This window comes from Cygnus olor, chromosome 15 (genome assembly GCF_009769625.2).
Source record: "Cygnus olor isolate bCygOlo1 chromosome 15, bCygOlo1.pri.v2, whole genome shotgun sequence".
Taxonomy (NCBI): Eukaryota; Metazoa; Chordata; class Aves; order Anseriformes; family Anatidae; genus Cygnus; species Cygnus olor.
In genome coordinates, this window is record NC_049183.1 from 4,799,179 (window position 1) to 4,827,025 (window position 27,847).

General features: G+C 47.9%; 2 protein-coding genes across 4 annotated transcripts in view; both read left to right on the top strand.

The window, feature by feature from the left end:
* The first annotated feature begins 496 nt into the window (after positions 1-496).
* Positions 497-2,497, top strand: NHLRC4 (NHL repeat containing 4). Its single transcript, XM_040574301.1, has one exon. It carries the CDS (start codon positions 1,257-1,259, stop codon positions 2,445-2,447), a length of 1,191 nt encoding a protein of 396 aa, XP_040430235.1. The 5' UTR covers positions 497-1,256; the 3' UTR covers positions 2,448-2,497.
* Positions 2,498-3,341: 844 nt separating this feature from the next.
* The window catches only part of PIGQ (phosphatidylinositol glycan anchor biosynthesis class Q), a 35,223-nt gene continuing 10,717 nt past the window's right edge, over positions 3,342-27,847 (top strand). The window contains exons 1-9 of one of the 3 annotated variants that reach the window (XM_040574302.1): positions 3,342-3,763; positions 7,334-8,034; positions 13,819-13,950; positions 15,152-15,272; positions 20,601-20,727; positions 21,746-21,899; positions 24,680-24,791; positions 26,607-26,687; positions 27,642-27,756. In XM_040574302.1, the coding sequence (XP_040430236.1) occupies positions 3,761-3,763; positions 7,334-8,034; positions 13,819-13,950; positions 15,152-15,272; positions 20,601-20,727; positions 21,746-21,899; positions 24,680-24,791; positions 26,607-26,687; positions 27,642-27,756 (1,546 nt within the window). In that variant the 5' untranslated portion in view covers positions 3,342-3,760. Of the gene's footprint in view, positions 3,764-3,888; positions 3,969-4,102; positions 4,918-7,333; positions 8,035-13,818; positions 13,951-15,151; positions 15,273-20,600; positions 20,728-21,745; positions 21,900-24,679; positions 24,792-26,606; positions 26,688-27,641; positions 27,757-27,847 lie in introns of those variants that run through there. The other 2 variants (XM_040574303.1, XM_040574304.1) reach the window with 2 other exon arrangements.

Genomic DNA, 27,847 nt, shown 5'->3' on the forward strand with positions numbered 1-27,847 from the left:
CCGAAAGAAGACCCCAACATGTCCCGGCTGCAGCAGAGGTGGAGAGCTGGTGGAGGGCTTGCTTCCACCAACAGGTCCCTGCTGCCGGGGGCCTGAAGCACAGCCACTGTACCTGCACTTCAGGGAACAAGGTGGGAAAGCTGTCCCCAAGCCCTAGATCCAGAAGAAATTGGATTCCCTCCATATTCACACTCATTCCCTCTGTCGCGTAGTTGCATTTGGTATCTCTGCAAGTATTCGAGGAATGAATTTTCAGACAGTTGCAATATTTGCACCTGGGAAGGACAACTTGCATCCAGGATGCCTTAGCCCAGCACAACTCTTTAGCTGTGGTTTGGGGAAGCTTTACTTTTGCAGGCACCAAAGACCACATACTACCAGACAATCATGGGGCACAGGATAATCAAAGTGAAGCAGTGGCTTGCAAACAACTCAGAACAGCTGAGCATGTCCATTTATAATAATAATTATGACCACATTTAAAGCAAAATTAACTTCTGTCTCTTCAGGAACTTTAATAAGGACATGTTTTTCTTACCAGCTCCTGGCTGTGTGTTAGAAGCCATACCATATCCAGCCCCTGGAGAGCAGACAGCAGAACAGGGCTGTGGTCTCTGTTTTTTTGGACATCTCATTCCTTAGTACCTGTGTTCTTAAAACAGAGGGAGAGTGGGCAAAAAAGAAATTGTGGTTCTCGTGGTGGCTCTCACACCTGACAGAAAGCTTAACCGGTTTCTGAACTGGTTGCGTAGGCTGAAACTGGCTACCAGATCAATACCTCCCTTTTTCTTCCTGCCAAGGCATTAGCTGCTTCAGGAACAACTTAATTTGTTTAGACAGGGAGGGGCTGCCTTTAGCAAAGACATGCACTGGCCAAGTGTGAAATTGTACCACATGGGAGTAGAGGAAGAGTTATCCTCAGTTTCTCAAGTGCTAGAGTGGACTGAGAATGCTTTGGGGAGATGTGGCTTACAGAAAATAGGGTCAAGAAGTATTAAGGGCTGAGAGAAGCCACTAATCGCATGAACCAGAGAGGTGCAGATCACATCCAGCACACTCACATGCAGGGCTCTCCCTTACGCATAAATCCTCAGGGCAGATCTGTCAGCAGCCAAACTCCCACCAAAGCCCATGGACCTTTTTGGTTGCAGATCCAGCTTTCCAGCTCTTCAATTTTTGTGCCATTGTTCCTGTTTATATTCTGAGCACAGAATTAATGGGACAGGCTACAATCTTTTCTCTGTTCATCGGGGTGAATGCAGCCCAGCACTGACACCTTGGCCCAGGGCGGACAGCAAACACCTGGGCCCAGGGCATGTCCCCAGAGACGGCAGCAGGCAGGGCCAGTAATGGTCCTATCACTTACTCCAAACAGGGACAAGAGACTTGTCATGGACTACACTCTGGAGACCAGCCAGCAGAAGGAGAAGCTTCTGAAAGCCATCTACACCCTCCAGCTGAAGTCAATCGCCACGTTTCAGACAGCAAGCCCTCTGCTGAGCAGCCAGCAGGGCATGGGCATGGTGACACACCACCACGTCCACCAGCTGGCAGACAAGACCAAAAGCTTGTGTAGAGACCTGGACAACATCAAGAACCTCCTCCACTACTGCCAGGACGACCTGGTCCGGCAGATCCCCAACCCCACAGGCAGCCGCTATGGGGGAGTAAGTGGAATCCATTGCTCCCTGGAGGGCTCCATCTACGTGACAGCCGAGACTGCTCCCTGGGTCCATGTCCTCAGCAGCACAGGCCAAACGCTGCAGGCCCTGCCCTGCCGGCAAACAGGGATGGAAAGCGGCACTTTCCTGCCAGAGGACGTGACTGTGACTCGGACAGGAATGGTGGCTGTAGCCGATATGATAAACGGAGCTGTCTGGGTCTTCAACCCTCACACCAGCCCCTCCAAGGGGGAATGGGTAAAAATCAGAAAGGTTGGTTCCCCCAGGGGCATTGGAGTAGACTCCACGGGCAAGATCTTAGTAGCAGACTATGCCCAAGGCCAAGTCCACAGCTTTGCGCTGGACCGTGCCTTCAAGACATCGAACATCCACTCAGTCCCCAACCTGCAGGGACCTCGCTACGTCAGTCCAGCACCCAGTGGAGGCTTTGTGATAAGTGAGGAGTGTGGAGACGTCAAGGTGTTCACAAGCAGCCGTCAGCTCGTCTGCTCCCTCAGCAGCAAATACGGACACCAGTTCGGCAACCCAGCAGGGGTGTGTGTTGACGTGGAAGGGAGCATTGTGGTGGCAGACGAGCAGCGCCGCACAGTCCACTTGTTCCCGGAGAGCGGGGCTCCTGTCTGCTTGGTGTCCACTGGGCTGAGGAGACCTGCCGGCGTGGCCTGCTCCTCCTTTGGGCACCTCTTTGTGGCAGACACAGGGGAGAACTGTGTCAAAGTCTTTAAGTACCATGTGAGGCCCCGCCAGCCCTTGGGCACTTTGTGACAACCCCAGCCTAACGCCCAGGCAGGGAGTGAGGCCGGTGCCACCGCAACCCTGAGGAGCTTTGGGTCCGCAAATGATGCTGCTCCCGCAGCCAGGCATTGTCCCCACACTTAACTTTGTTGCCCTCCAGCTTCTCCAGGTGGCAGAAGCAAGGACTGGAGCAATGAAGGATCATCTCTGTGCCTCTTGGATCCACCAGAGCACCTAAAGAAGGACTGAGTTACTCAAAACCGAGAGGGTGGTCATGCACTGGGGCAGGCTCCCCCGGGCTATGGCACTGAGCCTGCTGGAGTTCAAGAAGTGTTTGGACAATGCTCTCAGACATACGTTTTAATTTTTAGGTAGTCCTTTGTGGACCCAGGAGTTGGACTCGATGATCTTTATGAGTCCCTTCCAACTCGGGATATGATTCTATTAAAAATGGTTGTGCGTTGGTGTCTTGGAAACTTGTTATCATCACCCCCTTGCGTGTCTTTTCAAAGATAAAATAATTATTTCTCTTCCACACACACCCATTTTATGTGGCCACAGTTCCACCTTCCTGAAGCCAGTGGCAGAGCTCGGCTGAAGGGGTAAGGCCAGGCCAGAGCTGGGGTTGCAGCGAGCTTCAGGAGAACGGAAAATTAAAGGTAACAAATTCCACGCTGCATTCCTGACCTCTGCAGGGAAGCAGCGACTACTGCATGGAGTAGACTGCCTGTGTGCATGTGTAATGTCTACACAGCCCTGGGACTGTGCTGACCCCCCTGGGCTGGGGGTTTTGGGGTGCCACAGCCCCTGCTGCTATCAGCAAAGAGCTGGCAGGGTGCGGTGGCGGCGGGAAGGGCGTTTTCCTCTCCTGCTCCAGACGTCGGCGGCGCAGGGCGTACTGACAGCTCCGAGGCCTCTGTGGATGTGCTGAAGGCACCCGGTCTGGCCATGCTGGTGCTGCACGGTTCTGCACTGTGCTGCGGTTCCTGCCCTGCAGCAAGCCCCATACACCAACGCAGGGTACCCAAACCCTTGTCCCTCATCCCCAGTACGCCCCAGTGAAGGCCTCTTCCCCCTCCTGACCCCGCAGCCCGCTCGGACAGCAGGAGCGTGACTGCAGGGAAGCTCAGCACCGCTGGCTTTCGGCCAGGGCATTCGCCAGGATCAGGGTGCAGGGAGGGGGAAGCCGGGTGCCAGCAGGAACGGCGAGGCCCTGCCCTCCCCGGGGCCGCGGCACCGTGGCCCCAAGCGATATCGGGGACCGAGGGCTGGGGCTGCTTATCAGCGGGCTCAGCCGGCAGCAGCGCGGCCAGCTCCGCGGAGAGCCTCGGGGGCAGCGCCGCATGGTGAGCAGGGGCACGGGGGCTGCGGCGGCTCCGGGCGGCCGGGCCCTAAAACCCAGGCGGGGAGCGGGGCTGGGAGAGGCCGGGGGAACGACGCCGGGGCCCCGGAGAGCGGAACGCGGCACCCCGGGCCCCGGCGCTGCCCGGGCCGGCCGCGGCGCGCAGGCGGCGGCTCCGAGCTGCCGGAAGCGGGCGGCGCGGCGGAGCGGTAGGCGGCGGCGGCGGGCCGGGGGGACGCGGGGCGGCCGGGCCGGGCCGGGCCGGGCCGGGCTGGGCTGGCCCTGGCGGCCCCCAGCGGCCCGCTCCCGTCGCCCGGGCGCCCCGGGCTGAGGGGCGGGCGCGGGGGTGAGGGCGCTCGGTAGCCGCGTGTGGCTGCTGGAGCGGAGGTTGCGTGTGAAACGAGGAGGAGGAGGGCTTGGCAGGCAGGCAGGCAGCCCTCCCTCTGCTCCCCCGGGGCAGTGCCGTGGCTCTTTTTTCTCTCCTGGCCCAGGCAGGGATTTACCAAAGGCTCCTTTCCGCCATCGCTCACCTACGCTGTCGTACCTGCAGCCCTGCCGACCTTCCTCCCTCTGTCGGTCGCGTTTACTGCACAGGGGCCTCTGTCCCTGCATCACCCTGTGTTTTTGGGGGGTTGGTGCTGTACAGCCAGCCGGGGGGTCCAGCAGAAATGGGAGGCTCTGGGTACCTCGTGAGCACGGGCCTACGTGCATAGATCTCAAACAGCCCCTGGGGAAGCACAGATCTCGAACAAACCCTGGTCAGAACCTTCCCTGCCGGGTCTGCGGCAGCCCCGGGGCAGGGGATGGGCTGCGTTACTTAACCGGAGCTGCAGCCGAGGTAGTTAGCTGGCTGAAAGTAGGCTGGTTTTAAAAGCTGGGGAAGGTAAGAGGAAAAACAAAATAGTAAAGATAAGAAGTGTTTCTCCCCCGGGAGAATTTTTCCTGGATGAATGTGGCCGGCTCTTTTTACAAACAAACAAACAAACAACAACAAAAAAAAAACAGTGAAAAATAAATGTCTGAATGAAAAGAGTCAGCCGATGATTCTCCTCACTGGATGGACAAACCTGTAAGGCGGAGAGTTGTGCAGCGACATTGGAAGTCTTGTAGCGATATTCTCAACTCTGAGATCTCTTGAGGAAAAAGAAGAATAAAAATGTAACTTTTAAAAAGATATCTGTCCAGTATTACTGGTGGTAGCTTTGGTAATTAAAACATGCTGAAAAAAACCACATTCAAGTGCTTATTTTCATCAGTTTTCTCAGGGCTCAACTCAATTTCAGGTTTTTAAAATATTCAGTTATTGGTAAACTTTAGTTGTAAATTTTTTGGTACTGCAGTGCAGCTAGGATGCTATCACTCTAGCTAAACGTGTATCATTTTAAATAATCTGTGAGCGTATGTGTGTAGGTACATTCCCAACATGTTCGGTCTGTTGATTTATTGGTTTGTTTGTTGTTTTTGAGCCCCTGTATTTATATTTATATTTATATCATTTATTTTATTTTACCTGGGAGTATATATGAGACGGCAAAAAGAAAATGTTTTTTCAAACCTAAAACTAACTTCAGAGTGTTTGTAAAAGAAAGGAATATAAAATGCAGGGAACAGGTTTTACTTCAGACTTTTTTAGGGCCAGTCTGTTTAATTGTGTGTGTTAGCTGATTTTCACCAATTTCCTATGTATTTTGGGAACAACTCTATTAAATACAATAACTATCCTTGGTTGTCTTCATGATCATCAAAAAAAAAAAAGCCACCCTGACCTTAGCTGTTTCAATAGAAGTGAAAGGTAAGCTTGGATGTCTTGGTTTTCAGTCCGTTTGGGGTCTAAGAGTCGTTAAATATTGGTGAAAGACTGTGTTTTTCAGTTGGACTGCAGGTCTTTTGTCTTTATCACACCTGGTGTCCTGCACCTTTACAGTCTCAGGATGTCACATCTGCCATTTTTCTACCCTTCTTTTGGTACATCTTTCCACTTCACTTCCTCTTCTGCTGGAGGCTTGAAACCCTTTGGAAAAAATATGCATTATTTAAGGTTCTCCTGAGATCCTGCATCCTTGCAGGCTCCAGGTCTCAGCAGTTATCCCTCTGGTCACGTAGGAAGAGATGTCAGTCCTCTGTGGCCTCCAAATGCTGCTCTCACCACGAGCGGGAGGGCCCTCAGTGCCTGCAAACACTATTCAGCAGCACACTGCAAACAAAATCCCCCACGAGCACCTTTACACCTGCCTGAGGGGAAACACTGGGGTGAGCTTTGCGCTAAAAGGGAGAATTCAGTCCCAGAGAAACCTTACTCCTTGCAAACACAGCAACTGCGGTACTTCTCCGGTCGGAGGAGTGAGCTGTGCGCCAAGGAAACTTCACCTTTCTGCCTCGAGGGACTGACAACTCATCCGTGAGCAGACATTTCCTACCACTGTATTTGGCAGGGCTGTGGGTCTGGCAGTAGGTTAATCACTTGCCTTTGCCACTTCCCCATTGCCTACTCCGTGCCCTAGCAAATTGCCAGATGCTGAGATTTACTAGATCAATTGTCCTGCATTAAAAAGAGAGGAAAACCAAAAACACCAGGGACCTCTGCGTTGCGCATCCTCTCTACATGTCGTAAATACGCTCTGTGTTTCTCTTTCCAATTGACTGGGTCCCTCGCAGAGGAGCCAGCCTGGGGGCCTGTGGAGTTTTCACATCTCTAACAAAGCACTGAAGGACAGAAAAGGACAGCGGGCGCCGGATGCTGATTGTTCTGTGCCAGCGCCCTCCTTACAGCAATTATATTTCTGTTAGAAACCTCCACCTTAAAGAGACATTGTCAACTGCCTCAAAGCTCCTTTTTACAAAAGACCTATAAAGCCATTGAGATATTTTCTTAATGACCTGAAGAAAAATACTTTAGATAAGGAACATTGATAAAACAGATATGCCTCTCCTGTTGTGGGATCTAATGCACGGAAACTACTATGTAAACTTTAATCAGTTAATCGGGGTAGTCCATTCACAGCAAGCTTATTGTTTCCAGATGAGGGGAGTGAGACAACAGGAGGTGAGTGATCAGTGGGTTTGTTACGGAACACAGCTCTGGGTTCCTAGATGATAAAGGAGGCTCTGAAATTGTCTTCCTTTATAGCACAAAGCAATAGTTAATTGTCAGGAATAGGAGGAAATATTCCCCAGAGGCATTGCAGTGTGCTACTGCCTAGGCCCTTCTGTAGGAAGTGCTCAGGAACATTCAGTGTCAGAACTGAGATCCAAAGCTTGATGGATTCCTGATCTCGGTGGTCCAACAGGCCAGTGTGCCATCGTGAAAGGCAGCTCCAGGACAGGGAGAGGGCTTTGCTGAAAAATTCCATTCACTTCAAAGACTGCAGGTTATCAGGAACCTCCTAGATGCTTCTCTGATCGAAATGCCTGTTGGCTGTCACTAATGTCATTGACTCGTTCCAGCGCAGAGACAAGTAGTTGGACTTAGTGTTTTAAAATTTGCCTGGGCCCCCTTACCAGTGGCTTTAGCCAGCTCAGATTTGCCTTGCATTTAATTGCCATCCCCAAGTTTTGTTTCTGTGTCTCTTGGCAGGTGTGCTGTTCTTCAAGGATCGCTGGCATGGTACTTAAGGTGTTCTTTCCTTCATGCTGCTCCTCAGCAGAAAGTGGCATTTTGATCGGGCGTTGGATCTCGGAACAGAACTCTGCTGTTATCCTTGCTGTGGTCCATTTCCCTTTCATTCCCGTTCAGGTGAAGCAGTATCTCAGTGAACTCCAACGGGTGACTAAGGTCAATGTTTCTGTGCTTGGCTCATGGAACAACAGCAAACAGGAGAAAGAAGAGAGCCTGAGTGAGTTCTTGGAAGACCTTGGGACGATATTCTCCCATGAGCCCTGGATTCAGATAAGCAAAGAGGGAGACAGCAAATTCTGGAGCTGTTCCACCCTTCAGAAACGGTCTAATAACCACAGGGAAGAAGAAATCATCTTAGTGTATTATGATCAGCGCAAAGTTATGCTTTCCTGTCTGCATCCCCCTTTGGACACAGGTGCCTCCACTGCCCACGAGGCAGAGGATGCTTCAAGGCTCTCTGCCATCTTTGACACCGTGGCAAAGAGCAAGATACTCTTCATGACGGACAAATATGATGATGGGCCCATCAAGCTGACCCACTGGCAGTCGGATGGTGTTGAAGCAAGTATCATCGTGGAGCTGATGAAGCAGGCCTCTGTGCCCGCGTGCATGCTGCTGACATTCCTGCTTTCGCTTATCTCTGGGGCCTGCAAGAGCAGGTAAGTGGCGTGACATCGGACAGCTTGCGTTTGTGAGGAAATGTGGTTCGTACTTAGGCATTGCAGGGCAGCGCAGGGTTCCTGCTCAACCCCAATAGGAGCAGTTTATATAGAAATCAGTTTACTCATCAGTACCAGTCACGTTGTATCTCCTGGTACTGTTTTTAGTTCTGTGGACCTCGTGTGCCTCCAAGATGGCTCCTTTTCTGATCTGAGGTCACCAGCCTGTAAAATTACCCTTAGGTGGTACAGCAGGTGATATAATAGGTATGGACTGCAGAGCAGGGCTCTAATTTGACAGGTGAACGTGCCTCCTGTGGGGCTCCTCAGAGAACCAGCCCTTGCCAGGCAGTCCCAGCTGCAGCACAGCCCCTCTCGTGTGCCTTAACCCCGGCAGGCACGGTGCAGAGGCTGGGGATCAGGCTGACGGACCTCACGCGACTGGCAGGGACCGGACCCAGCGGTGTGCTGCACAAATGCAGAGCTGGCTGCCAGGAGGGGAACCCGCTGATACGAGTCTCAGGTGTGAGAAGGGTGGAGGGAAGGGTTGCTCTTTGTGCCAGTCGCACCACGTCCGCAGACCAACCCAGTATGAACCAGTGGTGTGTCAGGTTCTGTGGGCAACAGCATGCAGCGAAGCTCCTGAATGAACCTGCTGTTGGAAACAGGCTGCTGCAGAGCTGGTATTAAAGCGTGGGGAGCTCCGCTGAAAACAAGGGGTTAAAGGTAACCTCGAACATGGTGGAGCTCTTGGACGGGTGGGGGGGCTTTCTGGGGAGGTACCGAGCTCTTCCCCATTGCACTGGGTGTAGCTCAGCCCTACTTCAGTTTTGTCACAGCTGAAATGTCGGTTTTCCAGCTATTGCATGGCTGGCAGGATGACGTGAGGGTTTTCTTCACGGCTCAATAGCCACGACTTCCTGCTCCCTATTTGCTATGAACACCTCCATAGCTGTGAAACACCAGTCAATGGTGTGTCTGAATCCATCATCCCTCTAACAGACAGTGGTGTTGCAACTCTGGGACCTTACAGCAGGTTACAGGCAATGCTACGTGAAGCCTTGGTGAAATCCCTTTGTCAAAATGATGAAACAGAATAGGATGCTTGAAATGTAATGCGTGGCAAGTACGTGCAGTACAGAGGATTTCTGAGCAGACTGGAAGGGCAGAAGCTTCTGCGGACTAAGTCAGATAACACGTCTGGTCAGCCAGCCTGGCGAGGCTGTGCCAGGGCAGGGACTGCAGTTCAGATTCCATGCTGCAAGGGGACACTTTGATTGATCAGATTTGGATAACAGCTACTACTGTATTCATGGATAAATCTTCTCAAGTGCAGCCTAAGGGTGTGGGGAACAGAGTCTTTTAACAGGTTTCCAATTGTATGATGCTGTCGTGAAAAATTACAGTGAAACTCTTCATATGCAAGGGTTTGCTGAGCAGCTGGGTTACATGCTTTGGTACATGAAGGAAAAACTGTCCATTTTTAGACTACTCTGTTGGAAGACATTTAGGGTCAATCTCAAACGTGATATAATCAGGGACCACCAATACCTCCAGGGATGGCTCTGTAGATGCTGAGCGTGCATTTGGCTGTTAATGGAAATGAAGGCAGAGCTTTGTGGCTGGATAGAAGATTGGGAGTCAGCTCTGAAGGTCCTTTGCTCTGTGTGGATTATGTTTGACAACCAACAAGCAGGATAATCCTTTCCCATGTAGGTCCTCACTCTCAAAAGTCAGACTTGCTCACCTTAATCAGCCAGGTCAAGCCCAAGCCTCACAGGTCTCCAGAAGGCCATAGTCCAAGCATAACTTGGGAGCTTGATCCTGTTCCTTACAGTCTGGCAGGCTGGGCACAGATAGCTGCTGCCCAGTTTATCAGCAGCTATTCCGATTTTTCAGCTTTTCCTAAGTCCAGTGCAGACATTTTGAGGCAGAGCAGTGGCTGGGCTAGCAGCCAGCTGTGCATAGCAGCGGGCAGAACGCAAGGCTTGCTGTGCTTAAACCTAGGTTGAGCTTGTTCTTAACCTTGGGACATAGGTCTAGGTTTCTTTCTTCTTTGTTTTATTCACCCATAGTATCAGCATGATATTTGCTTATTTTACTGATGTTCTAAAACATCGTTCTTGGAGCAAATAGGTTAGCACCTGGCTTTCTGACAAACCTCCAAACCTCCTGCTTGACCTTCGAAGTCATTTAGCACAATTTGGATCTGTTTACCACATGCTGTATGGTACAGCCTCGTTGTGTCAACGTCTCCAATGCAGAGAGAGTTCAGGGATGTCAAATGTACGTGTCCTTCCAGTCCCCTCTCCCTGCGCTGGGTCAGGCCATACCCAGCATAAAATGGGGTCTGCCGAAATCAGACCAGGTGACAGTGGAGCCATTCCCCGAGGAGATTTCCTGGGTGCCTACTTTCACTTGAAAAGTTTAGTGTGACTTAGGCTTTAACTAATTTATAGAAATTAGCTATTTGATGCATAATATTAATGGCACCTTTTGGAGAAGTCACTGAGGTGCAAGGCTAACTGTTCCCTTGTGCAAGGAGGAGGTCCTTTGCACAGACAGCTGGTGAAAGATTCTCAGTTAAGAAGTTCCCTTCTTCCCTTTGCCTGACATGTTCTCCCTTCTGGGGTTTACTACAGGATTTCTTTCCCAGATCTTTGTGATGTTAAGGGATGGTCAGCTTGGAAGAGCTAGAGGAGAAGATCTGTGATGTCCACGCAGGCTTCAGGGGCTTGGGGCTTGTTGGGATATGCCACTGTTGCGTATTTGTGCTGGGGAAGCAGGGCAGTATCGTTAGAAGTCTCAGAAAGCGAGCACTAGCCCTGATCCACGCTTACCGAATGTTCTCTGAATCTCACGTTAAGGCACTTCTTCAGCACCACCTTGTGCTAAGGGGTGGCCATTGCAACTCAATCTTCAGAGGGACTTGTGTGCAGAACTCCCATTGCCACTGGTGGTCCCTAGTGTGCTGTTTGGAAGGTCAGGATGATTTAGTACCGAGGCAATAAATTCGGTGTGCTCCGGCTGGTTTGTTTTTAGAAGCCCATTTACTTGCCTCTTACTGACACTGGGACCTCTGGTTCCTCATCCAGAAGGGAGGCGTTGTTCCTGCAGCTTCTAGCGAAGACCAAAAGGCAGGTGGGGGCTCTGGAGCTTTAGCACTTGCATGTGATCCAGGTTCAGAAAGATTGTTTTTCGTCTGATATCTGAAAAAATCCTTGGAAAAAAAATTTGAATTGGAAAATTGAGTTTTACTCATGCAGGCTATGTTAATTTATTGCTAAAATTCCTTATATGTGGAAGTATCCCAAAGATCTCCTGCTGTTTAAATAATGCAGATACGTCATTCTTGTTTTTTTTTTATGAATTTGATTGGTTTTCCATCGCACTTGTAAAAATTATTCCATATACTGTGTGATAAACAGGTGGCAGCATCTATGGCAATGCAGAGTCGGTATGCATTGGGTAGGAGACAACGCAAGAAATATTTTTGGCTTTCTTCATCAGTACTCTTACAGACGGGAGTTTCCAGAGCACATCTTGCAACTATTATATCAAGCTTTTTGCAGTGTGTTTGTATTTTGGTTTAAATAAACGTGTACGTACTTGCCAAAGAAAGTATGTAAGTGGAATAGAGGTTGGCTCACTTAAGTGGAAGGAGCGAGAGAGTCAGTCACGGTACAGAGAAGCAGAGACCCCTGATGCATCCCTTCCTCCACGCAGGGCAGCATCTTGGCCTGGCCCGCTCGAGCAGTCGTGGGGTGCTCGGAGGGACGAGGCTGCTCTGGGGATCTGTCTCACCCATGCGAGGTGTTCCCCAGGCAGGAGAGCAGCAGCGTGCCCTTGCCTTTGGCAGAGGACACCGGAGGTGGCACACCTGAGAGCTGCTGCAAGCTTGGGAGCTGTGGAGCAGCACGGGGCCCCGAGCCATCGCTTGCCACCTGGCTCAGGATGGTCTGGCAGCTGCTGTTTTGACCAGTGGTTTTTCACCGTCAGCCTTCTGGGCATAACTGCACGGGCAGAGCATGTCCCCCTTCCCCCTGCTTTGCATTTCAAGTGCAATCCTCTGCTTTAGCAAAGGTTTTCCAGGAGAGAACTCAGAGCCGCTAGGCTAGGATATAATTGGAGAAGCCTCGCCTGCACCTGTGCCTCAGCAAATCTGCAAACCCAGGTCAGTGAGATGGGGGGGCCAGTGCCCACCTCCCCGGCACACGTCAGGTATCACCCCCTGGCAAGTCAGCTGAATAGCAGCGCGCTGTCGTCTCCAAGGTGGGAGGCTGCGATGCGGAGCTGAGTAACTCGGAGCCTCGAGTTAAGAAGAATGATTCACAGCACACTGCATGTATTTCAGAACCGAGCTATCTGAAATTTGGGGGGAAGGGGACTTCAGGACTCTGTCAAACTGACAAACCGTGCCTGAAGTCTGGTTGAAAGGGCTCAGAAGGATGAGGGGAGGAAGCGGATAGCAACCCCAGTGAACCAAGCAGGATTTTGAACCAGCCATACTGTCGTGATATGTGTAGAATGAGTAAATAGCAGCCAGAGCTTTCGTCTGCCCGTCCTGCATCCAGTCCTGATGACACTCTGCTGCTAAACTACAGGCTAAATTCCTCCTGGTGAAGTCTGGGGAAGGCATGTGCACTTTCATGGACGTCTCCAGGCCGTGCTCACTAGCAATCCAAACAGCTGTACAATTTCAAGAGCGAAGCAGGATACCGGGAATAATTTTAGCATTCGGAATGAATGTAAACTGAAGGAACATGCCAAAGTAATAAAAGCGAGTAGGTGAAAGAAATAACCAAGAGTGGATATTGATTTCTGGACCTTTAATGAGTGAAACAACTGTTGTGGACAGGAAAGAAGCGATCCCAATTATGTGAACATCAGAATTTATTCCCCACAACCACAGTACTTTGTGTCACTGCACTGCTATTAAGCATTCTTTGACAAACCTGCATCCAGTGGTGTCATTTTGGACTACACAAATCACAATTGTTCCTTCTTTTGTATGTTGTGTGGTAATAAAAGTAACTCCCAAAGATAATTGAGCATCATTTAGTACTTTTCTTCTGAGTCATTAAAGAATAAAATGAAACATGTGACTAGTCCCTCCCCTACAAGCTTAAAGTGGGTGCTGACATTCAGTATTTAATTAGGTTTCCAAATTTTGTTATCTACATAGTGCTGGTCAACCTTGCCAAGGGGGTGGAGAGAATATAGGAGTGAAGACCCTGAGAAGGGCATTTGAAAGTAATAAAGAAAAAGAAAAGAGGGGAAAAAAGGGACAAACTGTAGGGAGAATGCAGCTGTCCATTATACCAAGCTCACGTAGATAGACTTGTGATTTTACTGATCACGTTGGGGTCTGTGAAGCAGTTGTGCTGTGCTGTGTTGTTGCAGTATGTACAGAACTGCCTCAGTTCCAGTCTCTTGAAAACCTGGAGCAGCATGCAGCCCTAGTGCTGTATCCCAGAGCCCAGGGTGGGATCAGTAACACGTTCTGCCTTCCAAGGAAGAGCGAGGCACTTGGTTCTACAGAATGGAAATGAGAGGTTGGGTTGTCTGCTTTAAATGTCTTGGTCTGGGAAAGGTTGCTTTAATTCTGTTAACCTTTAAGAGAGTAGTGAATATGTAATATTCTTTAATGATAATATGTTGATGCTGTTTCTGGTTACATAACCTTAACTTTACACTGAATGTTTTGCATGGAGTTTGTACAAACAACATGCAGCCTGTTATACGGCAGAAGCAAAAGAGGAGGTTCCTGTTGTGTTTCTGCAGGATGCTGAAGTTTTGGCCTTTGTCTTTCTTGTGGAGCAAACTCTCAACTTGTGAGCAGCTGGCACATCGGCTGCAGCACCTCCAGGTCATCAGCAGCAACAAGAAGGCTCAAAATCAGACCCAGCTAATGAGGTATGGAGTACCCATAAAGGCATGCACGTCTTTGCTGTAGCCCTGTCTCCTCTGGGAACCCAAACCATGGATTCTTTGCCTGCTGCAGGGATCTGCAGCTGGCCTAGCTGACACGACAACACTGTGGGGTCCTCGTTGCACCACATTGTGTTGTCTTGCTTGGTCTACTCTCTGCTAGTTTGCAGGTTTCTGCCTTGTGCTCTGTTTTATACCGCTTACGCCTTTTGCCAGATGTATGCCTTCTTCCCTAGCTTGGGAAAGACGACTGGGATATTGCCCCCAAAAAGTTTGTACTGCACCCACATGCAGTGCACTGCTATCAATACTCCCACAAGCTCACTGCTTTCACGTATGTTGCCAAGGTTAACCAAAACCTGCAATCAGTATTCAGTGGCACTTTCCAAAAGAGTAGAAAGGTTTAAATGCTGCCCTCTTTCACCCACTCTTTACATACAGTAACTGGAGACCAGAGACTCCAACAGCAGTAACAAAGTCAGTGTAACAGAAGAAGCAAACGTGCAGCACAGTGAGTGGAACGGGGAGAGGCAGGGATCTGAGACAGGTAATACTGAATGTCCTATGGCCATTACACAGCGAGTCTTGTGCTGTGTAGTTCCCTGATCCTGCAGGAATAGACTCCCAGGGAATGCTTGAAATGGATTAGTAGATTTGAAGGCCAAAAGTAACTGTGATCGTTTAATCTGCTTTCCAGAGTAACTCATGTCATGGAATTTCATTCAGAAACTCTAGCAGTGAGGGGCAGTTTGGTAGCCCTTCTGGGTGTTTATGAACCCAGAAACACAGTTTATTACATTGACTAGTGGTTCACCTACCACTAGAGGTGGTACCTCTTAGAAAGCTAACCTCAATATGGATGCTCCAAGTGAAATTCCTGCTGAGTATGCACATACACTTTGTTTAACGTTATTTTTCTTTGTAGCTTTAACCCCGCTTTTCGCTCCCCTTATTTAAAAAAGGTTTCATGGTGTGGCAGGCTCTGAGTCATTTGGTGTTTGGCCCCAGAAGTAGCAGCACATCAGTGAAAGTCAAAAGCACTCTGCACCATGTTTCTGTAGTAAATTGTCCCAGTGTTCCTAGGACATTAAAGATGCTATGTAAGTGAAGCCAACAATTGTCATTGAAACTTTCAGTGCTGTTCTTTCTGCTGCTCTAACGTTCTTTCTTTTTATCGTGCATGCAGGAAAGCCAACATCTTTGTCTCTCTGCTGATTGATGTGGCTCTGGGAATACTGCTAATGTCCTGGCTGTACAGAAAGAACCGGATCGGTCACCTTGCTGACACTCTCATCCCTGTGGCTGATGTAAGTCTGGTCAGAGCCATTCCTCTTTCAGCTTCTGCGGGTACTGACCAGCTCTTGATGCCTGAAGTGCCTGTAAGGAGGCAATGCCTTAGACACAAGGATTTCAGAGAGAGTCCTGTCTGAAGTCATGCAAATTAGGTCTCCGCAAGAACAGTGAAATCTTCAAATCGAGCCTCCTGGGGCTGTTCAAAAGGAACACAGCTCTGGCTTGAGTGTGCAGTAAATAGTAATTAGATACTTACTTGAGGATTGTTCCAGCTCCCAAAGTAACAATTATGGCTTGGGCAGAGCCCTGCAGCTGCAGGTTGGAGTGGTTATCAAGTTCACAGAAGTATCGTCAAGTTGTTGCTTTATGGGGCATTTGGGAAAAAGAAAGCTGTAACTTACGTTGAATCTGATAAACTGCTGAAAAGTCAAACTTGATAAGCATGCAGCTGTGCTTGTGAAGAGGAAGTTCATGGGGAAGTCCAAAGGTATTAGCTAGTCAGGATGCAAACACCTGAAATCCTAAGAACTCTGGTGTGCAGATGGTAAACTAGGAAAACTTGCTGTGTCCTGTGCTTTTCTCAAACAACTCCTCTTGCCCACTGAGATCCCTCAGCATCAGCATAAATTCATGAAGAACAAGTATGACTCATACTGCCCTGCTTTCCTGGTGGCTCATTTTAAGTGCTTCACTCCAATATATCTGCATAGTGGCAGAAAGGAACATATAATGCACTTCGGAGGCTGGAGGCCAGACCATTAATCTAAAGTTAGCTCTGGTTTTAGAGCTTCTGTGTCTTGGGAATACATGTGCAGCCAACGTTGAGCATTGTCATGCAGCTGCACAACCTAATCCTTTCTCTGCTCACTTTTCTTTTATTTTTGGGACAGAAGATGAATCTTTCCATTGGTTTCTTTCTGGGAGCTGGAAGACATCCTCTCATCGCTCTTTTTCGGTTTCATGGTTGGGAGGATTTTTTTCTGATTAGAGAATTCCAGCAGCAATTTGTTTTTTACTAATCCTGTCTTTCTTGGGAAGAGATCGTAATTCCCTTGACAATGATCTGCTTGGTCCATGTCTAACATTTTCATTGTCACAAGCCATATGTCTCTGATCATTCTTGTACATGCTGTGCTTCCAGAAAATGTGTATGGAGTGTGTATGGAGATCCAGCATAGCTGTGAATCATTATTATTGCTATTTTTGTTCTTTTTCATAGTCAAGCTTAAGGACTGCATGTTTTAAGGATTGCTGCAGACATTATTCAGAAGCAAAGTTGGGATAGAAAGGACTACATTTCTTCTGCAATACATTTACTCCTGTAGTATTTGAGCTAAAACTAAGAATCGTTTTGTAAGTCTTATTCCTAAGTCTTCACCCTTGCAGATATTTCAGCTGGAAAAGTTTAAGTTCTCTAAAGCTCACTCCGTGGGATTATCCTAAGTGTCCAACTCTCAAAAATCTGATTTCTTAACAAGTCTGTAAGGAAGTGGCTTTTGGCTGTGTTCCCGTTTGCGCAGGTGGCTCCAGGAGGGGTTCCATCTGCCCGGTGTCTTTGGCAGATGGACGCTCTCTGTGCTCAAGGTGTATCTGATCCCAGCACCTGTCCTGGACAGCCTTGCTTGTGAGAGTTGCTCATTCATTCCTCTTTAAAAAAATTAGCTCATCTGTCACTCCACTTTCATATCGTAGTGTCAGTTATTTTCATCATGTCTCCTACGTGTGCTGACTTCATTACCTCAGTATCACTAAGAGCTGTTTGCTTACTTTTCTGCAAGTGTAAACTTCCCCTTGTATGGGTGGCCTGGTAGTCAGTCTGTGCCTTTCTTTTCTGCAGTATCTCCAAGCTTATCAGTTCAGGCCGCTTACAAATCCTCTGACTTTCCAGCTCTACTTTCTTCTTTCAAGCATATTAGATTGTGGATGTAAAATCATTTGGAGTCCTTTTACTGCCTTTGGTAGGCATTGATTTATGTACATTATGTGCAGAGGCCTTAAAAAATGCAGTTTTGAGTGATCCCAAAATATACCAATGACTTCAGCATGTGGTGTGCAAGCCAGCACCACTTCTTTTCCAGTATGACAGCAAAATCTCCCCTTAGCCATTCAACAGTAGGTTTCCACTTTGCTGCTGAGTGTCCATCTGGTACACATTATTCCCATCACTTGGGCTTTCTCAAGTGCTTGTGTTGCCAAATTCAGTAATGCAAACTTTCCCCTGTGCAGAATGAGTTACTATTCCTTCCCTAAAGCTCCTTGCTACTCTGCTTTTGATGTGCCTTAGATCTGATGATGGCACTGACCTTCTCACATCTCTGTATCTGCTAGTAAACATAACATTAAATATATTTTAATAATCTTATCATAATATGTGTGTATATACAACCTTATTGTAACCGTATGGATTTGATCGATTTTAACATCGGCAGACTTTTAGCTGTCTGGGGGCTGGAAGCAGTGCTTTTTTTTTTTTTCCTAGTAAACATCCTTCTGGAAAAAAGCAGGTGCAGGTAGATTATTTTGACTCTCAACAATTGCCAGGGTCACAAGCTCAGCCTGCTGACGTGAGGATCAAGCCGTGTTCCCTAGCCATCATTCGTCATCCCCTGATATAATGGTTCTCAAATCAGCACTTAGCTAGCAATTGTTGATGATGCACAAGACATCATTGACTGCAGCTCCCACTTTCACAGCTTGATGAGCTGTGCTGTGCTGACTGTAATAACAAGTTGCCTTTGTCAGTAAATGAAGCAGATGTGATTCAGACACCTAGGGAGTGACTGGGGACTAGCTGTATGCAACACGAAGGACTGATTTTGGAGCAGGCTTTCAAAAACAAGAATGGAAAATGTGAATAATCTGCTCTCTGTAGGTGCCCTTACAGCTCCTACCCTCCTCCTTCCTCTTGCTCCCACCAGGCTTCCCAACAGCAGTCCTTGTTTTTGCCTTCCACAAAAATATCCAATTCAAAGTGCTACATTTTTTTTTCTGTTTTGAGATGAAGAACTGCTTACAAACCCTCTTTTTTATTTTTTCCTCTTTCACCTCTTGCATCCTGGCTGTGTTCTCTTTTCTTCCGGCTGTAATCTCTTTGAAACAAATATTTATCATAGATCATGCCTCCAAAAACAAGACCGGAGCTTAGAGATAATTGGATGTAAGTTCCTATTCAGTTATGTTTTCTAATACATAAACAAAGCTAGTAGAGAGGACTCTGCCGAGAAAATATTCGTAGGTGTTACTTTATAAAATCACAGGTAGGTGCCTGGCAGGGAGTGCTTTGGCTCTGCTTTCAGTGCCTTGTGCTAGATGCTTCACTCAGTTTGCACTGCACTTCCCAGTGTCCACGGTGCCCGCCCTTAGTGGGCTGTGTGTCTTTCTCCATGGTTGTCACAGCACCACTAGACACATGGAGACAAGCAAGAGAAATATGGCTGTGAAGAAAATATTTCCAGTCTAAAATATTGCCAGCCATGTTAGCTTTAGTCTCCGGTTTGGTGATGTCTTTACACCCCTTTATGAAACCACTTCCATGTAATTGACTGTGTCTTATTTATTAATACTGGTCACATTCAGTATGCATGACTGCAACAAGAGGATTAGACTCCCAGTCACCTTTTATGATTCTGCATGCTATTGATCAGTCCTAAAATATCTGGCTGCAAAACAACTTGCAAGGTTATGCCTTAGGCCTATGTTTTGAAATGCTTTGCCCAGCTAAATAGCAGCAAGCTAGGGCACCTTCCCAGGGTTACGTGCCCCTGTCAGAATTTAGTGGCACCGCTGGAACTGGAAGCCTTCAGAAACAGTCAGTGCTGGAAAACAGCCTTGCTGAAGGACTGCTTTCAAGCATTTAAATATTTCATTAAAATCCCCAAATGCTTTTTCCAAGTTACAAATCCAACACTTTAAATATTAAAACCAGTCTATTTATACAGTAGCTAAAAGTTCTCAGCAATGGAGGTAAGATCTGTGAGTTCAAATCAGTTCTGACTTACAGCAAGATATTTTAAGGGACGTTGAGACAGAGGGTAAATGAAGGAAATAAAAAGGCAATCTTGTTCAGGGGATTTTTGGATAAAGTGAAGATGGAGCTCTGAATTTTGCCACTACACTAAAAGTAAATGCTTACAAATCCACTTTGCAATGATCCAGTTGGTCAATGAAATGTAATCATTTATTGGAAGACATTTCCTCTTAGGGAAACTTTCCCTACAAATGATGGGGAAATTAGGCTATAGCACATCAGCTTCAGATAGCATGTCTTGACTCTTATGCACATGCACAATTGAGATTTTTAGAGGTGGAAGGCTTTTACTCTCAATCTCTGTTCATGTGGGACAGTGGGTGAGGTCACTTCTTCCAGGTATGTTCCCCACCTGTTTGCTGGGGGTTACCACTCTCAGCTACCTCAGTTCACAGCCTGGTAAAGGAACCTCACCGTTGATTTCAGCTTAGGTGAGAAGCTCAGGTGCACGTTGCTGAGGAGCAGAGCCCCACCATCTTCTGCCCTGCCTACTGCAGTCAAAGCAGTGTGGTGTAGAGAGAAAATCAGTAAATAATTTGGGATTAAATCACCAGAAATTGTGAGTCAAAGCCCTCTGTGATTTGGAAACAAACTCCATCAGCTTTGTTCTCAGTGATTCAGAAGGCTTCTTTTTTACTGGGATGCCATGGGTATCTCTCTCTGAAGCCTGCAAGTCTGACAAGACAGTGGTAGGCAAGATCAGCGCCCTACACCATGGCTGATCTTGCCTAGTTTACCACAGAGTAGAAAGAAAGCTTGTTTGTATATGAAGCATGTTTACATAATTGTGTTTTCTAGCCTGCTGTAAACTCATACAGGTTATTTCATTTTAAAATTTTCCTGTTTTGTCCATGAGCACACAGCCATCCTGCCCCGTTACAGATCCTGGCTGCTTTCCCCATACTTAGATTGCTCTCTCAGTTCTGATTTTTCAGTTGTCTGTCCAACTAAGTTGGTTTGTGCACCAGCATTTGCCATCTATTTCAAGTATACTTATTACACCAAGAAATCAGACTACAAGTCTACCAAATACATCCATGAACAAACCCTAGGTTCATGTTCCCAGCAGAAACCATTTAAGCAGTTTAGCGCTCTCATGCTGTTACATTTAGGTTCAGTAAAGAGTCATTTTCCAATAAAGGTGTGTTTCTGAGTTAACTAGTTTTCTATGGTCGTTTGAGTTTTTTTCTCCATTGCTTTGAAGGGTGTGGTGAAATAGTTTTTTTAGGGGTAACACGTTCAGTACACTGGACTTGTTTGATGTGGTAGTAGTCTATCTCAGGCTGCTTACGTGTTTGCTTCCATGTGTTTGTAGCATGTAGCTGAAGAGCTCCAGGACCTGCTCCAGTGGCTAATGGGAGCACCAGCTGGACTGAAAATGAACCGAGCTTTGGATCAGGTGTTGGGCCGTTTCTTCCTTTACCACATCCATCTTTGGATTAGTAAGTGCAGTTGTTTAACTTTTCAGCCTCCCTTTTCATCTCTTCCCTCCCAAGTGCTTAATGTTTGCCTAGAGGTGAATAATGAATCAAAATGCACTACTGCAAGTACAGACTCATCTGTGAGTCTTCCTGCTGTGGGAACTCAAGCCAAAGTTGGATTCCCACACGAGGAAGTCATGCATATTAAATAAAGTGCTTGTCTTGGTGCTTTGCAAGAAGTGCAAGTCACTATGGATCTTGATTTCTTGGTGCCATAAGTGGTGACTGTCCAAGGGATGGTTTTAGGTCTAATGTAGGCATTGCCCTGTAAGAGGCAATTGATAGGATAGGGAAGAGAAGTGTGCTTTTGGGATGCAAACACAAACTCTGCCCTGCTACTGACTTCAATATAGTGCAGTTTTTTACAGCTTTTCTATGTGTATTCCCTCCTTGAAATACCACACCACTGTTACCCTTAGTAAGTGTCTTGATAAAGGAAAATAATCACGATGGGAATGAACTCCTTAGTTATTATACTGACGTAGTCTACTTGACATTCAAGTAAGTGACTGTGCTCCACTTCAGTGATGAAAGATGCTGTGTGTCTCTAGACTGTTTTATTTTACAAAATTCATTTGGGATGGTTTCTGTGGGAATAAGAAGAAAAGAGGGATCACTTCAGTAAAGCTTGACACGTGCGGTTAAAAATGTAATTAGGAACCTGGACACAAATCTGAAAAAGTAAGCTCTGTGTGGAGCAAGGTGACTGCTCTGTTCAAGCTGAGCACATCCTCGCCTTCCTCACAGAGCTGCCACACCTGAACACAAACCTAGGGGAAAAGAGAGCTCTTTTTTGTCCTCCTAAGCAGAAGATGGCCATCTAAAGGAACTTTCCAGTTTCACTTCTATATTTTTGTGGCTATGATTTCTGGAGCGATGTTTGAACAGAGGGGAGAAACAAAACAGGGAGAAAATCAGTCCTTTGATACTGTCATCATAAGGTGTATCAGTCAAATACTGACACTGCCATGTCCACTAGGCTACATTCACCTGATGTCCCCATTCATTGAGATGATCCTCTGGTATGTCGGTCTGTCGGCTTGTCTGGGCCTGACTGTGGCTCTCTGCATCCTCTCTGACATCGTTGCACTTCTGACCTTCCACATCTACTGCTTCTATGTCTATGGAGCAAGGTGAGTTGATCTCACTTGGTTGTGGGTTGGATATGTTTGCAGAGAAAGTCCGATGGACATTCAGGGCCTATCGTTATTTTGTGGAGCACTGCACCTAACAGCTGTCTGCTGTGGCAGCTATTGATTACTGATGGAGTCAAAGCCTCGTGCTAAAACCAGATGGACACTCAATATACAGAAAGCATTAGCAAAAAGCAGGTATTGGGGATACCTGGAGCCACTGTGGCTTGATTCCTCACCAAAGAATCCACAAAACCTAAACCTTGATATATGAAATCTATGAGACAATGAATCATCTGATCCCAGGCCCAAGTGGGATACTAGGTACATTCAATCCTGTTGTAGTTCTCTTGAATTCACAGTTTAAGCCAGCAATTAATCTATTGCTTTCTTTTATGCATGTAGAAATGATAGTCACAGCAGTGCAAGCAATCTATCTTTCAGTTCTCGTTTTATTCTTAAATATTTACTTATTGTGGTAGTGACCTGGAAAAATAAAACTACGTGACAGGTAGAGGGCAAGTTCACCCTATTCCTTTAATTCAACCTCTCATAATACTCTTCAGTGGCACCCTACTCAGTGGTTTTTCAGGGAACTAGAGGAGAGGAGGAAGAAAGGGGAACACTTGTTCTTCTGGAGAAACCCAGAAGTCCCTGTCTATGCCTGGCTTCAGGGATTCTTGTCTGGATTATGGAGCCCAGATGTCAGTTTAGGGGTTACAGCAGGACTGTGACCCCACCCTGGTGGCATTGTCTGGACCTACTGGAGGGCCTCACTGCCTGGGAGCTAGGCAGAGGCTCTGAGGGAGCGTGTGGCTTTGGGGCACCTCCTGTGCTGGGCACGTTGGGGTTACTGTGCAAACAGTGCCTGCTGACATGCTCAGTTCCTGCCCTCCGTTAACAAGTGCTGCAGCAAGGCATCACACAGACCACTGGAGAACAGCTGCTCTTGCCAAGGAGATGAGATACAAGGTAATGAATAATGGAACCTTTGGCTTATAAAGTACAGAACTGCTGTTGTTCCTCCCCAGGCTCTGAGCAGAGGGCTTCACATTGCAAACAACAGAAATAGAAGCACTTCAGTTACATGTAGTCTAGGGATATGAATTGGTTCTGTTGTGAGCATAGGGCTTACACCCAAAATCAGTAACGTCAGTAAAGCAGAGTTTCTTCCCAACATCTCTAGTTCACTAGAATTTCTGTTTTGGGCTGTGAAAAGTGGCCTTGGTCCCTTCCAATTGTGAGTGGAAAGAGGAAAAGCATTTTCTCTGCTGATTGCTTTCCCGTCGTGAGCTGCAGGGAGCCCGTCTACCAGTCTGGGCTGTCTGTTAGAAGCATAGAGCAGCTGTACGTTACCTTGCCGCTGGCACCAAACTGTCCCTGCTGTGCTTGGTGTCCCCACAGAGAGTCAGGAGCGGGTACCAGTCACCCACACCAGCACAACCACCACAGCACCTTCGTGCAGCTGGCAGAACAAATGCTGGCTCAGGTGCTGCTGAAGTCTGAGCTCTGCCTCTGAAACAAACCATGCAGTGAAACGAGAGCGGGCATGTGTGTGCAGGCAGCGGCGAAGGTAGAGCAGGTCCATCAGGTCCACACGCCTGGTGTCGTGCTGGGGCACGCGGGCGAGTGGGCAGCCTGCATCCCAGCCGCGTCGGGTGTGTGCCAGCAAGCTGGAGGAGTCCTCCCGGGCACCCTCTGGCCCTGAGATGAGAGCGCTGAGCTGTGCCTCCCAGCCTGGGCACCCTGCCAGTTCCTTGAAGCAGTTGGTGTTCCTCAAACCAGATTCCTCGCCGGGGTAAGACTCCTCGCCACTGCTTTCACAACACTGTCTTGAAGGCTAAGCAGCCTCCACACTTGAAGTAGGCTGGTTAACCGGTCTGGCTGATGTAGCTCAGGCTCTGGTCTGCCCGACAGGTTGGCTCTGTCCGCCTTCCCTACAGTCCTGTATGTCAGACACCGCTGCCCAGGGTTCTTTGTGACTCTTCTCCCTGCCAGGGGCTCTTTCTTCCTCTGTGTTGTTCTGTAGATGTCTCTGTTTCCCACCTCTTACCACCCCAAGCATCTCTCACCATTGCCGTTCTCCTTGGAGAGCTCTGAGTGTCGCAGCACCAAGTGAAACAGCTTGGAAGGACGCGGTAGGGGTGCCACCAGCCGTTTAGTAGATTTCTTCCCACTCTTGTGGATGAAGGTGCAAGGGCACCAGTCCTCTCCCTTGCCTCTCTGCTGCAGAGGCAAAATTGGGTTGTACTGATGCAAGTGTGAAGGATAGGGCCTTGGCCACTCCAGCCATGGGAAGGGTGTCAGGTGAGAGCAAAGGGCAGGTCTGAACCCTAGAGACTGAGGTGTGCGCGGGGAAATAAGCTTGCTGCTCCTCCTGCAGCAGGGAGGGCGGTGGCGTGGGGCTGCCGGTGGCTGCTGCTCGTAGCGGCCACCCTCCTGCAGCACTTGCCGCTGCACGTATGCCAACCTCTTCCCCGGGAGCAGAAATCGAGAGACTTGCCATAGGCACTGGGCATGGCGAGGGGGTTGCCCTCCAGTGGTCCGGAGCTGCCTGCAGCAGCGCAGCAGCCTGCCTTGCCTGTGCCAGGGGCCGGCCCCAGGACAGCCGAGCGAGCGATTAGCATTTTAACTGAGTCTTCCCCAGGTCGATTTCTCCTGTCACTCCGAGCTGCGTGGTACAGTGAGTGAGTGGGCGCAGGGGTGTAGTGATGACAGCTGTTTTCTGAGGCAGCTCGGGAACTCGCTGCTCTAACGCGCGACGTCTTCTCTTTGCCCAGGCTCTACTGCCTGAAGATTTACGGCCTGTCATCCCTCTGGCGCTTGTTCCGTGGGAAGAAGTGGAACGTCCTCCGGCAGCGGGTGGATTCCTGCTCCTATGACTTGGACCAGGTAGTGCTGCAGCACCAGGGGCTTGCTGCAGGGCACTGCCTGTAGGCAATGCGATCCTGCTCTGCTTTGGGTAATGTTGAGACGGAGGCCACAGGAGGCTCTGTGGTGCCCAAAACGAGCACATTGTGCAGCACTGCATCCTCTTCAAACAAACCCTGGGCTCGGCAGCACCCCTGCACTCTGCGTACTCAGGAGGTTTGTCTGGCAGGTGCTGAGCGCCCTGGTGAGCTTCACTGGGTGCTGCAGATTCTCGTGGCTCTTGGAGCACAGGATTGGGTACGGGGAAGGAGGCAAGTTAAGAAGTGGTGCCCAGCAGTGTTGCCGTAGGAACAGACTTGCCAGCGTTTCTATTAAAAGGCCCCGTTTCATTCACACTGTGCTGGATCCTGGCCCACACGTTCTCGCTCAAACAGCAGAGGCAGTTTTTTTTTGTCAAACACTGTGATCTCTATTGAAATTCTGAAATGCCATATGAAAGTTCAGCAGAGCCTGTCTGCGCCACACCTGCTGTTGCAAACATCACTAAAATAAAATAATATTTGGTAACTTCCAGGGCCAGTGCCTCTCTCTGTTGCAACAGATAAGCTTCAGCTTCTTGCACTGCAGTGGGGGAGCTAATTTTCTTTTCTTTGGTGAAAGAAAAGTAAGAGCCTCTGTGTCAGGCTGACTGTTTATGTCAGGATTCTGCCCTCTGTGCTTTGAGGAGAATTGGTTTGGCACTTCAGGCTTCATCCTGCTGCTCCAGAGGCCAGTGGGAATTCTGTCATTGGCCTGGGTGGGACGAGACACTCAAAGCTGACCTTAAAAGACTTCTGGAGATGCTAAGCAACTGCAGCGGAGTGACAGAGGAGGCGAGAAGCAACTGCTGTGAAGAGGATGGGTTGGACTGCGATCTATTTCTGGTTACATGCATAAAGCTGGGATGTTGATCCACCTCTGTGACAGGAGTGTCTGGGTTATTTTCTTTCATAACATGCCGTGGCCATGTTCTCTTCCTGCAGAAATGGCAGTGCCCCGTGTTCCTGTGTCCTCTCTCTTCTGGAAGCTGTGACTAAGAATGGAAGAGTCAGATCTTTATTTGTCATAAATTTGTATTTCTCCACTGATTCTAGCTGGAATTAATTAGACTTAAGCCAGCTGGGCCAGCCCAAAATGGAAATAACTTGTTCTGTGGGCAGCGGAGCTAATGACACCTGCTTTCCTATGGTTTTTTCTCCTTTATGTATAAATATTGCACCCCCCACTCAGTAACTCTAACTTATTTCTCTATCACAATTTCCCACTGAGCAGGATACTGCAGTCCATGGCTGCTGTGGAGCTGCAAACATGCAGACTGGCCAGCCAGCTGCTGCCTGTGGGAATGGTTATCTACCCAGCTCTCCTGAAACAAGGAGGAACAAAAATACTTCTCAAACTTCTATAACATTCCCTACCCTTCCACCTTTTTCTGGTAAAAACTGACTGATGGCTTTAAAACTTAAAGGGGTAGAGGACAGACAAACAGCATGCTCATGTAAGCCCTGTTTGCTAAGGAAGCCAGACTAAAATAGGAAATATTGGGCATTGTCTATAAAGGAAAAGTGCTGTCAGGATCCAGCTTGTTTGTCTTTCCAAATGTGGTCATAGAGAAGATAGCCTCAAAAAAGGCCCAAAAAGAGAAGTAATACTGAAAATATTCAAGGTAACAGAATTATTCACATAGGGAATAAAAATAAGTTAAGAATCTTGCAAACTGTCATTGTTTCACCATTTCCTATTTTTATTTTATTTTGGCTTTGCTTTACTAATGATTGTTTGTGTTTCTTTTTTCCCCAGTTATTTATTGGCACATTGCTATTTACAATCCTGCTGTTCCTCCTGCCTACAACTGCACTGTATTATTTGGTGTTTACCCTGGTAAGATTTAATCCCTGAAGCTAATGGTATTATGTCTTCTGAGATCTTTTATTTTTTCTTTTTTTTTCTTTTTTTTTTTTTAATGTTTCCTTGTCATTTACTGTCATCCACAAAGAGAATTCAAGATTTATCTGAGTGTTCAGGAAGGGTTCTCACACAACCCATGTAGGCCAAGCAAGTGGAATTCAGGATACGTGTCTGTGTTTCTCCAAATGGAATTCCCAGCAAATCCAGGTCAGCAGGACATGCTGTTCCCCTGCCTTCTTTCACTCAGAAGTTATTTTTAATCTTTCCGTGTAATGTCTGGGGTGGCGACCCCTCTAGTTTGATCCAGAACAACTTCTTCAAGAAGTTAACCTTCCGTGTTAAATGCTGTCAGCCAGGCTTTGCTTGGAGGATTGGACTTCCTTATTTTTCTTTTCTTCCCCCAATACAACCAGTCCTATCTGCAGCCTGCCTGAAGCAAAATTTTCCACAGACAGAGGCCTTCACATGATTTCAACATCTTTTATGAGCCCTCTCTTCTCAGATGAGCTTGACAGCAAAAATAAATGCTGTCTGACAAAAGGAGGTGCTTTAGTCAGGGGACACAAAGCACTAAGTAGAAAGCTCATTTTTGACTGCTTTGCTTTTGCTTAAATGCTCTGCATGGGGTTTCTTCAAGCAGAAATAAGCTACTTCAGCTCATTGCTGGAGAGTGGGAAATTTGCATTCACTGATGGAGTTCACTAAGAAATGGAAGCCTGAATTCTCCCTCTTAGGCTCTGACAGTTGAAAGTTGAGATGGTCAAAGAACATCATGCAGGGGCTGGATGCCCAACCTGTCTAGACATCAAACCCACCTTGGGATGCTTTAGCCTACACACAATGTCAGATTGCAGATCAACTCATGGGTTTTCAAGGGTTACATCTCCTGTTTCTCTGAGATTTGCTTATTAAACTGTTTCTCTGTAGCTCCGTTTGCTGGTGGTGATTGTGCAAGGCCTGATACACTTGCTAGTTGATCTGGTTGACTCTCTGCCTCTTTATTCAATCATCCTTCGGCTCTGCAGATCCTACAGACTTGCAGGTAAGTCCTTCAGCACTACATATGCAAAAGGTCACGGATTTTGCATTATGCATTTCATTTTGACGCAATGGATAGCTTCTAAATAAAAAGA

Coding starts and splice junctions, on each gene's coding strand:
- NHLRC4 (XM_040574301.1), top strand. CDS start 1,257: ATGCAGCCCAGCACTGACACCTTGGCCCAGGGCGGACAGCAAACACCT.